At 47.4% G+C, this 14,913-nt stretch overlaps 1 protein-coding gene across 6 annotated transcripts in view; it reads right to left on the bottom strand.

The window, feature by feature from the left end:
- Window positions 1–14,913, bottom strand: part of MASP1 (mannan binding lectin serine peptidase 1) — a 68,356-nt gene that overhangs the window by 20,590 nt on the left and 32,853 nt on the right. For 5 of the 6 annotated variants that reach the window (XM_027538456.1, XM_027538473.1, XM_027538464.1 and 2 more), the window contains 6 exons: window positions 14,646–14,842; window positions 12,292–12,439; window positions 10,050–10,168; window positions 9,040–9,118; window positions 2,418–2,555; window positions 1,513–1,587 (listed from right to left, as the gene is read on the bottom strand). In XM_027538456.1, the coding sequence (XP_027394257.1) occupies window positions 1,513–1,587; window positions 2,418–2,555; window positions 9,040–9,118; window positions 10,050–10,168; window positions 12,292–12,439; window positions 14,646–14,842 (756 nt within the window). Of the gene's footprint in view, window positions 1–1,512; window positions 1,588–2,417; window positions 2,556–5,088; window positions 6,324–9,039; window positions 9,119–10,049; window positions 10,169–12,291; window positions 12,440–14,645; window positions 14,843–14,913 lie in introns of those variants that run through there. The other variant, XM_027538499.1, reaches the window with a different exon arrangement.

Genomic DNA, 14,913 nt, shown 5'->3' with positions numbered 1-14,913 from the left:
TTGATCTCTAGTTTGCCACAGCTGTACCATTCCCCATCTTCTCCAAGGCTTTCCCAGCTGTGGCCCTTAGGTGTGTTCCTGGCTAAGCCTAACTGAGATGACGGGGGCCAGCAGAGTGTGGATGGGTTGACCTTTTCCTTCTTCCAGACCCTCATGAATTCTTTGAATTCTTGCTTAGATTGAAAGCACTCTTAAGTGAAGTCTTCCTAACCCGTCCTCATTTCTCTGCTCCCAGACAACCACAGGTAGGAATGTCTTCCTTCTCTGAGATCTTGTAGCAGTTGTGATGGCCAAAGCTGATGCCCAAATGCTAAAACTTTCTTCAGGTCTGGTAGACGGCTCCATAGCCTTTCCATTTTAATGCCTAAATCTAGAAATCTACTGAGTGAATATTGGAGGTTACTACAATGTACCATTCAAACAATACACTATCTCAGTTTACCCAACACTCTAATTCAGTAAAATATGAATGCCACTCAACCCTGAACCATATGGTAAAGCTACTGCTGTTCAACCAAATGATGAAATCAACACTGCTTTTCTTGAATGATTATATCTTTCAATCACTATTGATTGAATCACTATTCTTATTTCTTTTTGAAGTGTAAATTTCTGTGTTGTGAATATTTAATTTTTGGTGGGTTATTTATTTAACCCTAGAGTGTGCATTTAGGGCTATACTATTCTAAGTCAATTTGAATATGTGCATACATCATGATTACGATGTAAATCATTCATCCGTTTAATACCAATGCAGGTATCCATAAAATAGCCCCCAAATCTACATGCACAGGGACACTTCCTGTTACCACAAAACTCTTTGTTCATTTTAAAGTAGGGTCAGTAAGTGAGCTCAGGGGAGACAGCAGTCACTAAGACTTGAGCATACTGCTTTTTGGAAGAACTTGTTGCTATGCCTATGGTTATTTGGTGCTTGTCTGATTTCCACCTCCTCTACCCCGTGGTGGCTCAGATGGTAAAGCATCTGCCTACAATGTGGGAGACCTGGGTTCGATCCCTGGGTCAGGAAGATCCCCTGGAGAAGGAAATGGCAACCCACTGCAGTATTCTTGCCTGGAAAATCCCATGGACGGAGGAGCCTGGTTGGCTACTGTCATGGGGTTGCAAAGAGTTGGACACGACTGAGCAATTTCACTTCACTACCACACAGTGAGTACTCGAGGAGCAGGTGCCCACTTTCTCACTTTTCCTGGTGCACAGCCGATACAAATACCAACTGTGTGAGATGAGAAGCCTGGCAGGAAGAGAGCAGAATGGCAGAGAGAGGAGGCAGGAAGTGTCCTGTTGTGATAGAACAGGTTGAACATACAGGCTGGTTTGTTCGAGAGGATGTGAGGCTAGACTTTTCTGACCTTTGACCATCTAAAGATATCTCTTCAAAAGCAATCAAAGCATCATGCTCCCTACCCCTTACTCCATTAACAGCCAGAGCACCCGTGGACCCAGTGCCTTGCATGGGACCTTGAGGCAGAGAACTTGAGAGCAAGGTACCTGGCAGGCAGGTGGGCTGGCTTCTCCCCAGGACTTCATTCATCCAGACTCCTTGGGCAGAACAGGTATATACACCTGGGTGAGGGAAAAAAGGTTGAAGAAAAAGGAGAACGTGGTTGATTCATAGCACATGGAAAATAGATCTGAGCTCTTAATTCCTCCGCTGTGAATCACTGCAAGTCTTCCAAAGAGTCTTTCTGATGCTGTTCTTTCTGAGCCAGTCTGGTCTGCAACTTGAAGCATCTTTCTAAAATGGGAATCTGATTTCGTCCTGTCTCTGCTCAAAATCACAATAGCTCCCCATTGGCCCCCAAAATAAATGGCATGCTCTTCAGTATGGTGTCTCTGAGCAATCTGACTCCTGCCTGTGGGGGCCCCGCCCAGACCCTGGAGGGCACTTCTCATCATTAGTCACACAGCTCTGGGTGGCGCACTTGCCCTGCCCCTGCTTCCCCACTTAATAAACGCTTTCATAAACCACAGTCGTGCCCACCATCTCATGAGGCTTACACTAGCTCTGTGAGCTCTGCCACTATTCCTCTTTGAAAGAGAGGACTTGGAGGCTCTGAGAAATTTGGAGCATTTTCTTGGTTCTTGTCTGTGGTGGAGGCAGAACTGATTGGCCTTCACATCTTTTTGAGGGTTCCTTTTTTGCGGGGGGCTGTGAGTGTGTCTGTGTGCGTATGTCATATAGGTCCTAGCAGTATGTCATGCTGCTGGGGTGTCATGAAGCTTAACTCTCAGGGTGCAGGCCTGAGGCAGGGAGAGGTGAGGTATGTCTCCAAGGGTTTCTCCTCCCAGTTCCTCTCAAGCGATGGCCAGCAGACTGGCTGTGTTAGCCCCCAGCCTAACCCTGAGCCCAAAGTATGAGGAGGGAGTGGGCTGGGTAAGCATGCAGGGCTCACCTGTGGTATTGTGTAGCATCTTGTAGTAGGGCCTCTGGCAGGAATATCTGATCTCAGACTTGTATGTGGTGAGGTTGTTCCTGGTGGAGAAGGTGACCACTCCGTTTTCCAGCTCTGCCGGAGCTCCACAGTCCGCAACTGAGAGGGAAGAGAGCAGAGCCCTCAGATGGCCTTGCCCCTTCTTCTTGGGGCCGCGTGGTGGGTCTGTCCCATACGATGTGCAGGTTGTCCACTGCACACAGCTCCAGAGAGCAATGTTACAGCCTTGCATTTGGGGTCTCTCCCATCTGTGATAGTCCTGCTGGGTGGTCAGCTCACCTGGCCTGGTGTCAATGTCAGGGCAGGGGCTGGTCTGCTGAGATTCAAGCAGATCCTAGACTTTTCCCCACCAGGGCCCTCTCCTTGACTTCCAGTTCTATTGTGCAATCCTCTTATCCTCTTCTGTCCAAATATGAAACCCGTGGCTCAGTGAGAAAATTCTGGCTCATATAAACTAAAGAACCTTCACTTCTTCCAGCCCCAACCACATGCTGAGTAAGAGCAGTTACTGTGTTCACTTTGAAGCTTGGCATTTAAGAAAAAACAAAAACAAACAAAAACTCAGCTCCTGCATGCCTGCACAGCCCCACCCTGCTGGCTCCCCGCAGGCACAGAAGGCAGGATGGGGGCGGCTAGGGTGAACCAAACTTTCATCTTCACCTGTACATTTTCTCTGGTTGTGGGTGGCTGCTCCTGGGGGCTGGCTGAAGGACAAGACCAAAGATACCTGCTCCTCAGAGGTGGTCTTAGGAGAGCTTGCCAGTCCAGGCAAGTCTTGGGAGTTGCCAGCACGAGTCTGCCAGGAGCCAGGAGCAATATCTGAGGAGCCAGTTTGTCAATATCTCTTCAAGGGCCTTGTTAGGGGGTGATGCTCCATTCTAAGGAAATCATAATCTTAGACCAAACAGCCTCTGTCAGAACTGAAGAATCCCAGGGAGCTCAGAACTTCCCAGGGGGAATGGAATCTGAAGTTAGGCAATCTAGAACATCATCTTTACTTACAGATGAGCCAGAGAGGAGCCTTGATTGGTCTAAGGTCATACAGTGAATTAGTCAGAGAACTAGACCTGATCTTAAACTCAATGCTTTTTATAAGTAAACCAGACTGACAGTTATTAGAATCTGTTTTCTAGTGAAAATGGCCTATAATCAATATTCTGGGTAAGGCTAGACATTAGCTGTCTGATGTCAGAGGATCACATTCTAAAGCCAGTTTCCTTCCTCCTGAATTTGCTTGGAAAACAGAAACAGGGACAATTTACCTGTGAGATGCTACTCAGAAGTTGTGATTTTTTAATATTAGAATTCCAAATTTATCTTTTTTACTGAATAGAGTGTTATCTAAAACATAGGTGATCTTAAGGTGATCTTAAGAGCCTCCAGCATGGAGGAGAGGGATGAAGGATGGAAGTAAATGCAGGTAGGTACCTCCTATCCACAAGAAAGGCAAACACACCCAGAAAACTGGTTAGTGGTGTTTCCTGGCCTCCAATCCCCCTGGATGAATCACTCCCATTTGTTTTGATCGCCCAAAAGTAGAGACACCCTTCTACTCTGGGCAGGGGCGGGGAAAGTGTGTAAGGGTCAGCACTACGATAGCAAGAGGGAATAATATTTACTATCTAGAACTGTAAACAATTTTACATGTATTTTCCTGATGAGTCTCAAAGCAGCTTTTTCTTCCTTTTTTTTAGGAAATATCATTGATTAGTGTCTGGATCTTTGTATGAGCCTTGTCTCCCTTAACTTAGGTCTAGCAGTTTATTTTGCCCAAATTATCCTCAAAACCTAGTATCTAGTATTAGGTGGAGCAATTCCAGGGCTAGGTGTTCAAGCCCCTGAGAGCCTGTACGTGTCCAGCACTAGCAGAAATTGTCTGGACTGAGGGTCTGCTTTCACTTCCCTCCAGAGAAGTCACTTGGCCCACTGATGAAGCTGCTCTTACAGCCACACAGAGGGTGTGACAAATAGTGGAAAACAGAGGATCACTGCAGCTTGGATATAGTGAGTGGGGAAGAGGTGCACCTTCTCTCCAGGTCTACAGTAGTAGGCAAATTACTGTATCTCTGTGGGACATGGAGACAACTTCCCTTAGCAAAACCCTTTGAGCTCTGCCTGACACAATCCAAGATGGTAGATCAGGCCCTGTCTCCTCAGTCTATCTTCTTTGCTTGAGGAAGGGTCTTGACGTCTTCTCTAAAGTGCACCTGGTCACTTCCGCACTCTGGAATCGAAATACGCTTCCTCCCTCCATTCCCTCGGCCCCCCTTTCTCCTGCATCTCTGCATGGGGCTCTGCTACCCAGACCCTGTCTTCACTCTCACTCTTGCTGTCGTTTATTTCCCTTCAGACATGTTTTTCTTGATCCGCCATCCTGAAGATGCTTTGACAGAGTCTAGGGGAGTCCTAGGCAACCACACACAATTGGCTCACCTGGCCCTCAAGATCCGGAAATGCCCAGCCCAGCCCACCCAGCCCCCAGCCCCATCTTCTGGGCATCCCTCCCGTGGTGCCCTTGTGCTCCAGTGTCAAGGACCCCTCACTGTGCTGCTGCTTTCCCACTCGGGGAAACCCTGTGGTTCATGCTCTGCCCACGCTTCGACCTTGATCAAACATTGCTGCTTCTTGAAAGTATTTTCTCATTCTTTTAATTGGGTACAGCTGCTTCCACATTTTTCTTTGCATGGCCCTTTATTCTTCACCCTCTGATGCATGTATCTTTTGTTTCCTGGTATTGTAATTATTTGGGTTCATATCATATCTTCTGCCTAAATGATGATCCCCTCTATCACACTGAGTGCAAGGCCTGTTATCCTTTGTGCTGTTAAAAATATTGATTCAACTGATGATTATTTTTAGTGATTGCCCCAGCTCCTCTCTCAGGGGCACCCTTGACCTAGAATGGCACTTCAGTCTCTGGACCATTCTTTGGCCAACTTTGCAGGATTCTGCCCTCATCAAGAGGCCATTCAATCAGCGAATAAACTAATAAGCAGTCACGGTGTAATGCAAGGGTTCTTTGATATGTCTACCTAGATTTTGTTCAGGCTGAAGCAGAGACTCCCAACCTCTGCAGCCCCTTCTTCATCATTGTTCATAACCCAGTGATGTCCCATGACTCCAAAGCTGAACACTGCTGTTTTCAAGTCTGATGCCTATCTTTTGAAAAACTTTAATTAGGAAATTTTCAGAAATGCAAACTTTGTAAGCCCCAGAGGAAAGATCTCCTGGTGATGGGATTTTAGCCCCATTTTAGGTACAGGTGGAAGAGAAACTTTTGGGCATGAGACTAGATCTAGGTTTCCTAAAAACCCACACTATATGAGTTATTGTTAACTTCACCTACTCAGGGTTGTTAAGAAAGTAGCAACAGGTACAAATATTAAAGTCACAAAGTGACTCTGGCCCATTTAACCTTGAGGTGTGGAGTAGAAATCAGGGCTCACTTTGACCTGGTCCTCCTAAGCTTTTGAATATAAATTAAATCGAGTGTCTCTAGAATCAAAGCCATTTTTTCCTTTCAGAAGAGTATAGTCCACATAGAAGTGCTAAAAAAGAAATCCCCCTTTGTCTTTTCATTATTTTCCAGCATAATGTTTAAATGATGGGTGAACCCTCAGAAGGAGAGTTGTTCTCACACACTAGGCAGTTTCAACTGCTTGGGCCTGAGTTGCCTTGCTCAGCATCCATTCTAACCCGCACTGAAATGGGAAATGGAGTGTTGGGAAGATAGGGAGGGATGGAGGACCCCTGGGACCCAGGGTCTTGTGAGTGGTCCATTCCTGGATGTCTGCACAGTGTGGGGTCCCAGCATTCACTCTGCCATTTGCTCTGACTCAGGTTCGCTTTCCACATCCATTTCCGTTTCTGCCACCATGATGAAGATCAAAGAGGGGTTAGGAGGTGCAGAGAAAGGAAGCGGAGAGAAGGGAGAGAGAAAAAGAAGAGAAAGAAAAATTAGCAAGCAAAGCAGACACAGTTTATGCAGGAAATACAGAAATTGCTCCACCAGAATTGATTAAGAATGCACAGTGCAGGTAGTCAGCGTGAAGGACAGCTTGGGATTGTGGGATGTGTACCATTCTGAGAACTCGCACAGTCATAAGTCCTGGCTCGCGGCAATGGTAACATTCTGCTCCCTGAGCAAGCTTTGCATTCATCTGTTCCAAACCCTTATTTGACAGATGGCATCAGAGCAGACCAAGACTTGTTTGGAGTCACCACAGCAGGTGGAGGCAGGGCCAGGACCACAACCCATAATTCCCACTTCCTGTTCCCATGCAAGTTTCTTCACTGCACATGTACACTTCCTGTCTGTCTCAACCCCTTTCCCTGGGGACTCTCAACTTCTCAGTCTTTTTTGCCTTTGCATCTCTCCTAGGACCCAGCACATGCCTGGAACAAAAGTGCTCAATAAATACCTACTCAGTGAACAAGCAGAGATGCCGGTGTGTCTGAGAACTGGTATGTGGGAGAACCAGGCCATATTAGGAAGGAAAAAATTCCTCTTTTCCTGATACTTTTGTATATTAATATGTCACATAAAAGTACCATCAAACACATGAGTTGCCCTGCTCTGTCAACACTTCTGTTACCATAAAAAGTATGTGTCTCATTAGGGAAGAAAAATTATTACCCAAATTTCCAAAAGCATGAAAGAGAGACCAAAACCTCTTCTTATAAAGGGCATTGGATGGGGGAGATGAACAAGCTTCTACTGAGTTTTCACTTATTCCTGGTGCACCTTAGGTATGATGTGTACATTAACTCAGTTGTGCTCAGTCATGTCCGACTCCTTTTGACCCCATGGACTGTTGCCTGCCAGGCTCCCCTTTCCCATGGAATTTCCAGGCAAGAATACCGGAGTGGGTTGCCATTTCCTCCTCCAGGAGAACTTCCTAACCCAGGGATTGAGCCCGAATCTCAATTAGTCCTCAGAACGATCAACAATGCTGGAAACAGGCCAAATGAGGACGAGCCAATGGTTCAGGGATGTTGAACTGGTGGAGTCTGGATTGGAATCTAGAACTTCTTGTCTCCAAAGCAATATCCTGTCCTTTCTACCCCTTGTCCTCCGATTCCTTCAGAACGCTCCCTTGCCTTGTCCTGCAGAGTGCTTCACAAAGGCCTCAGTCACAGCACCACACAGGAGCCACCTGCTGGAGGAGGTGGCACACATGTCTGCTGGCATTTGAGTTCTTTACCGTCTGACCTTGTCTTTTCCGTCTGAAATCCCTATGGACTTCTGCATAGGCAACCAGGGGCTTCCCTGGTGGCTCAGAGGTTAAAGCGTCTGCCTGAAATGTGGGAGACCTGGGTTCGATCCCTGGGTCAGGGAGATCTCCTGAAGAAGGAAATGGCAACCCACTCCAGTATTCTTACCTGGAGAATCCATGGATGGAGGAGCCTGGTAGGCTGCAGTCCATGGGGTCGCAAAGAGTCAGACGCGATTTCACTCATTTTCACTTAAACGTCTGTTGAAACTTTTTGTTGGAGTCATAAAATGCCCCTCTTTCCTACACTGGGCTCTGACTCCAGCCACAATGTCCCATTAAAAATAAAATTTAAAACAAGCACTTTCCGATCCAAAATTATGCCTGGGATTTGCTTCAGGGGAGCCCCACCCTGAGAGTGTCCCCTTGGGAATGCATCTGCCTGCTTACTGGACTCGAGTCATTTAGGACTAGGGAAGGGAATAGTACTTCAAAGTTTATATAGGGTCATGAAATGGGGCTGGGGCTGGGTGAAGACCCACTCTAGTTCTTGACGTCTCACCTCTCCATTCAAAAATAAATCCTCCTCCCCTCCTTCCCTTCTTCTCTTTCATTTTCTGTCACTATGCCTCCTCCCATCATTTTTGCCACAGATGTCCTCTAAAACTGTGGTCCTTACAAATCTTGCATTAAAATCACCTGGGTAGCAGGAGAGGGCGTGGTGGCAGTCAGTTTGTATTTTTACAAAACTTACTGAAGGATTTATATGGATTGCATTATTTCAGAACCACTGGGATATATTCTAGAATATTAAGGCTAGTCCAAACTTCTTTGTAGCTGAGGTGAAGGATCTTATCCATGATCACAGCATGGGTTAGAAGCAGAGCCAAGGCAAGAACTCTGGGTTCCAAGAACCCCTGCTTCACGCAGATCCACTGTGCTGACCTCACCACCCTGCCTTCACAGCCATCCCAGGAGACAGCGGATACAGCTGATGGCCACTTAAAGACGGTCAAGGTCATCAGTGCCAAAATAGTGTCCTATATTAGCAAATGCCAGAGCTAGTTTCAAACGTGGAGACAAGCTATTCATCTAGCAAATTTGGCAACCTGTCTGCAGGCAGAGGTAAAATTAGTATTTGGAAAGCAAACTGGGACTCACAAGTAGTGTCTTTTGAAATCCTAACACCTTACTGCTGAAAGGAACATTTGAGAGCTTTTCATCCAACCGCACTGTGTCTGTAAAATTCCTGCCCCATCCCTCTCAGGGTGCACTTGCCAGGCTCCCCCCACCCCGTGTGGGCTCTGCTCACATCCCCCCAGTGCTGGGGGGCTCATGACCCTTATAACCAGCCAACAGTGTGTTCTTACTTTTACAGGTGGGAATCTTGCTACTCCACGTCCCGTCCTTCAGACACTCCATCTGGAATGTGTCCATCTCCACATTATCCTAGGAAGAAGCATGAAGAAGGGGAGGAAAGGAGGGGGAGTGGGTTGGTGACTGTTTCCCAGTGTAACCAGCTCTCCCTCCAGAGCTGGCTGTTCTCCGCTGGGCTTTCCCAACGGGGGCCTCCGAGGGCTTGAAATCAAGGGGAGGACAGACACTGAGTTCATGTCACCCGTTCCTACTCTGGAGAGACACCTAGTGCTAGGGTGGGGCTGGGGGGTGCGGGTGTTGGTTGGGGGCTGGGCAGCTGTCTGAGAAGGGACACCTGTACTGGTGACGCCTTCTTCAGAGCTGTGGTTCTGAAACCTCACTCAGTGAGCATCAGTGTCGCAGGCCCCCTCCCAGAGTTTCTGAATCAGTGGCTCTGGCCTAGGGACCAAGCCCTTGCATTTCTAACTAGTGATGTGCTGGTGTGGTGGGGACCCCACTTGGATTATCATTCCATGAGAGCAGCAGTCCACTAGCTTGGCTTACACTGAACTCACCTGGGCAACTTAACAGACAAAATGATCACGGGCCCTGCCCCAGAGATTCTACTTGATCTCAGGTGGGGCCTGGGAGGTGGTTTTGTTAACTAGTGGATTACTTCGAGAACCACTGTTTCAGAGAATGAGCAATGCTCACCTGCCACCTTTAAAAGCTCAGCTTCTGTCCCAGGGCTACTCGGTAAGCCTGATGAACTGTGTTAAGGCTGTTTGTACTGACTGTCGGGCTAAATGGATATTTTGCTCGGACTTTTGTACCACTTTCAGAAGGGAGAGTCTGGGACACATGCTTTGAATTTTCAGAAGGCTGGAATTTTTGGCGCATTGTGGGAAAGCTCGGAAATACCGTGGTGGGACCAGGACAAGCTCTGGAAGCCCATCTGCCCTGGGAGGCTCTGGGGAGTTTCTCTAGCCTGGAGACCCACCCCTCCCCTGGCAGGACCCTGTACCTTCAGCACTTTGTAGCCTGTGTCACAGCTGATGAGCACCTGGTCTTTGAAGGAATACGTGGTTTGCAAGGGTTCGATTTTCCCATGGACAGGAGGCTGCAGCTTGGGGCACTCATTCCCTGGTGGGGAGCAATGAAAGGAGTAGGTGAGAAAACAAAGGAAAGGGTGGTCATGAGAAGCCTTTCCCTAGAATTCAAGGCCTGATGGAGGTGGGAAAGAACACGTGAAAACCGCACCCCCAGGGCATGGGGGCCTAGACCTACCAGGCCCTGTAGAAGGCTTACTTTGGACACTTGAGCAGGTCACTTTCCAACTTGGACCTTTATTTCCTCATCTGTAAAATGAGGTGGTTTGCCAGATGATCTCATCAAAACTCAGGGTAGGAAAAGGTATTAAATGTCTGAGCATAACTCTTGTCTGATGTTTCCTTTCCATCTTCCACAGTAGGCCTGTGGGACACTTCTACAGGGACGAGGAGCTCAGTACCCACCAGTGTGTACCTTTCATACTAGACTCCTCCAATGAGAGGAACAGAATTTTCATATTCCGCTGAAATTTACACCCTTCAAGTTTTTACTCAGTGGGAGTAGTTGGCTCTTTCGGGCCACTCACGATGACCCCACTCTTTCTTCCCAAGATCATTCTTCACAGTGCCAGAGAGACTGTGATTTGCACTTCAAAAGGCTAAACTGGATAGAATTCCTATGCCTGACGCATTTCCTGGTTTATTCTCCCTCATTAATATCCTCTTCCTGCCTCTCCCCACAAGCAGGCACTGAAGCTGGTGATGAGCCAAGGCCAGGATATAGCGTCTTTGCACTGTGTTAGTCACACCCAGCTGTGGTCCTGCCGCTGCCCCTCTTCCTCCAGTTACTGTACGCCCCTTGGTCAAGTAACTCCAGCAGGGTTTGGACCAGGACCGGGTGCCTCAAGGTATTGGGCGATGAGGCCTGTGGGCTTTGTCACTCTGGGTGCTCAAGGAGGCAAAGCACCATGATGAAGCATTTTGTACTAGAGGCCTACACCCAAATTTATGCCCCAGACTTTGGAAGGCCTGGGGCCGGAAGGATCCTCTCCAGGCCCAGTCAATCACAGTGTGAAGTTCTGGAAACTATTTTTTTTGAAAATTATAGTTTAAAAAAATTATTTATTTTATTGGAGTCTAATTGCTTTACAATGTCGTATTGATTTCTGTTGTACAACAAAGTGAATCAGCTGTATGTATACATTTATCCCCTCCCTCCACCCCCCACCCCCCATACTGTCTATCTAGGTCACCACAGAGCACCGAGCTGAGCTTCCTGTGCTTTATAGCAGGTTTCCACAAACTATCTATTTTAGATAAGGTAGTACATTGGATCGCAACTGAGCAACCTCACTTTCACTTTTCACTTTCATGAATTGGAGAAGGAAATGGCAACCCACGCCAGTGTTCTTGCTTGGAGAATCCCAGGGACAGGGGAGCCTGGTGGGCTGCCGTCTATGGGGTCGCACAGAGTCGGACACGACTGAAGTGACAGCAGCAGCAGCAGCAGCAGCAATACATATATGTGAATCCCAATCTCCCAATTTGTTCCACCCTCCCCTTTCCCTCACCCCGTGTTTGCATGTCTATTCTCTTATATTAGCATCTCTTTTCCTGCCCTGGAAATAGGTTCATCTGTACCATTTTTCCTAGGGCATATACTCTGAGAAAACCATAATTCAAAGTGACATGTGTACCCCAGTGTTCACTGCAGCACTATTTACAACAGCCAGGACATGGAAGCAACCTAAATGTCCATCGACAGATGAATGGAGAAAGATGTGATGCATATATACAATGGAATATTACTCAGCCATAAAAAGGAACGAAATTTGGTCATTTGTAGAGATGTGGATGGACCTAAAATCTGTCATACAGAGTGAAGTAAGTCAGAAAGAGAAAAACAAGTATCATGTACTGATGCATATATGTTTTTTGTTTTTAAAAATCTCCCCACTTGATTCTGAAGTGCAGCCAGTTTTGAAAACATCTTATCCAAACCCACCATCATTGCTGCCCTTTATCCCATTTATAGATGAGAAACTAGTCAGCAGAGAGAATCTGCCTTGGTCCCAAGCTGCTCAGTGGCAGGGTTGGGAGTCCTGCCACATCCCCGGAGGAGCCCAGGCCAGCACCCCCTCACACTCCCTGGCTGCTACACCATGAGGGCTGAGCATGGAAGACAGGTGTGACCCAGAAGGGGAGAGACTGTGTTACCTGTCGCCCTGTATGACAGCCTCCAGCCCCGGTTCTCCCCCGAGTTGTCACTGCGAAACAGGATCTGGATGCTGTGGCTCTGGGTATTGATGGGTTCTGGGGCTTTCTCTCCACAGAAGGGCCCCAGAACTTTTGGACCAGCTTTAATCTGTGAGGGGCAAGATAGAAAAAAAGCAGGGTCACACCTGAGTGGCAGTGACTGCTTCTGGGATCATCGCTACTCTGCACCCAGGGTTTTCTGGAAGCTTCCATGTGAGTCCATGATGTTCACTCACATTCTTAGTGGGCATTACCATTCACCAATGGGTTCCATCTCCATTCTGCCATTCACAGATTACAATGACCTTGGAAGTGGACAAGGCAGGCTGATTTTCCTCTCCTCAGAGATGAACATATTATGGTTCAGAGAGGGGCAGAGCCCTGTCCAGATACATAGGACAGAAAATGCCCCTGCTTGCAAAGATCCTGCAGTCTAGTCCAGGCAGACTAATAGATAATAATAAAAAAAAAATAATTACCAGCTGTAGTAAGTATCACAAAAATAATCAGGGTGATATATAACATACATATATAATATAAATGTATGCTATATGTTTATAATTTAAGTAGTAAAATCTATGTAGTCTCTATAATTTTCATCATTAATATAGTAGATGTTGTTTAGTTGCTAAGTCATGTCCAACTCTTTTGTGACCCCATGGACTGCAGCCAACCAGGCTCCTCTGTCCATGGAATTTTCCAGGCAGGAATACTGGAATGGGTTGCCATTTCCTTCTCTAGGGGAATCTTTCCTACCCAGGGATCGAACCCCTGTCTCCTGCATGTGTCTCCTGCATTGCAGGTGGATTCTTTACCACTGTACCACCAGGGAAGCTTCAGTATAATAGATAATAACTTTAAATAGTTAGGGAAGGCCTCTTTGTGGAGGTAACATTGGATTTGAAACATGTAGGATGAGTAGGAGCTTGTCATTTGGAGAGGAGGGGAGAATACATTCCAGGCAGGGAAAACAATGTATATAAAGGTTGAGGCCAAAAGTGGGAAAGAGCCTGGTAAGTATCAAGAGCAGGAAGGAAGCCAGTGAGGCTGGAGGAGAGGGAATGCCATGGCTTGAGGATGGGAAGGCAGCCATGAGCCATGCTGTGTTGAGGAATTCATGTTTATTCCAAGTACAATCTTGATATAACCTGGCTTTTATAAAATTTACCCTGGATGCTAGAAGATAACATACCATGCAGAGCAAGAGTGGATGCCAGAAAACCCTCCAGGTAGCTTTGCAGCTGACCAGAGAGAGCAGGGATTGGACTCAGGAGAAGGCAATGGCACCCCACTCCAGTACTCTTGCCTGGAAAATCCCATGGGCAGAGGAGCCTGGTGGGCTGCTGTCCATGGGGTCTCGAAGAGTCGGAGACGACTGAGCGACTTCACTATCAATTTTCACTTTCATGCATTGGAGAAAGAAATGGCAACTCACTCCAGTGTTCTTGCCTGGAGAATCCCAGGGATGGGGGAGCCTGATGGGCTGCCATCTATGGGGTCGCACAGAGTCAGACATGACTAAAGTGACTTAGCAGCAGCAGAGGCAGTGGAGATGGAGAGAAGGAAGAGGCACTCTGGGCTGGTCCAGATTTCCAGCCCCCAGGCCTGGGTCCTGCCTCTGCTTTAACTCTTTCTCCTTCCTCCTCTGAGGACCAGCACTTCTTAATCCTCATTTGATGACTTCTATAATCCTGGGTATATCTTCATCTTGTCACCCTTACTGTGGTGAGGGGGACAGTGAAGCCCCTAGAGTTACCTGCCTAATGATAAGCTCATAGCATAGCAGCTGGGATATAATGTATGGTAGACAGAGTTCTGGGCCTGCCTTGTGGCTCAGATGGTAAAGAATCTGTCTGCAATGTGGGAGACCCTGGGTTCCATCCCTGGTTTGGAAAGATCCCTTGGAGGAGGAAACCCACTCCAGTATTCTTGCCTGGAAAATTCCATGGATAGAGGAGCCTGATGGACTACAGTCCATGGGGTCATAAAGAGTCAGACATTTTTTGACTAAATGACTAACACACACAGACAGAGTTCTAAGATGGTCCCCTTGATCTTCACCCTGGTGTCACTTCATGATGATATTATGTTACCTGGCAGAAGGGATTTTTCAGGTGGGGCAAAGGGCTGATTTGGGATCAGGGAAGTTCCCTAGACTGGGTCCAATGAAGGTGGTGGATGTTATTTTAAATAATTACTTTTTAGGAAGCCGCCTGCTTGGCCCCCTATCCTGGAAGAAGGTAGAGAATGTCAATTTTCCCAATTCAGCCAAGATTTGTCAGTATCCCCAGGGCGTATAGCCACTGCTATCTTACCTTGATGTAGTCATAGGGGCAGGACACCTCAGGATGGTCCTCAATGTCGAAAATATCCTCAAACTGCAGGCTGATCATGAAACCCTCCTCTAGCTCAATGGTGTAGAGGCATTCGGAGCTCTTGGGGTAAGGGCTGGGGAAGTCGGGGCTGGTGATCACGCCGGTCCGCTGGGTGAAGAGGTTGTCACTGCACTCCACTGTGGGAAGCACACGGGAGCAAAGTGGTACACCACACTCAGGGCCACAGCAGCCCGTTTCTTATCTGCTA

This window comes from Bos indicus x Bos taurus, chromosome 1, assembly GCF_003369695.1.
Source record: "Bos indicus x Bos taurus breed Angus x Brahman F1 hybrid chromosome 1, Bos_hybrid_MaternalHap_v2.0, whole genome shotgun sequence".
Taxonomy (NCBI): domain Eukaryota; kingdom Metazoa; phylum Chordata; class Mammalia; order Artiodactyla; family Bovidae; genus Bos; species Bos indicus x Bos taurus.
This window is presented reverse-complemented; position numbering and strand designations above follow the sequence as displayed.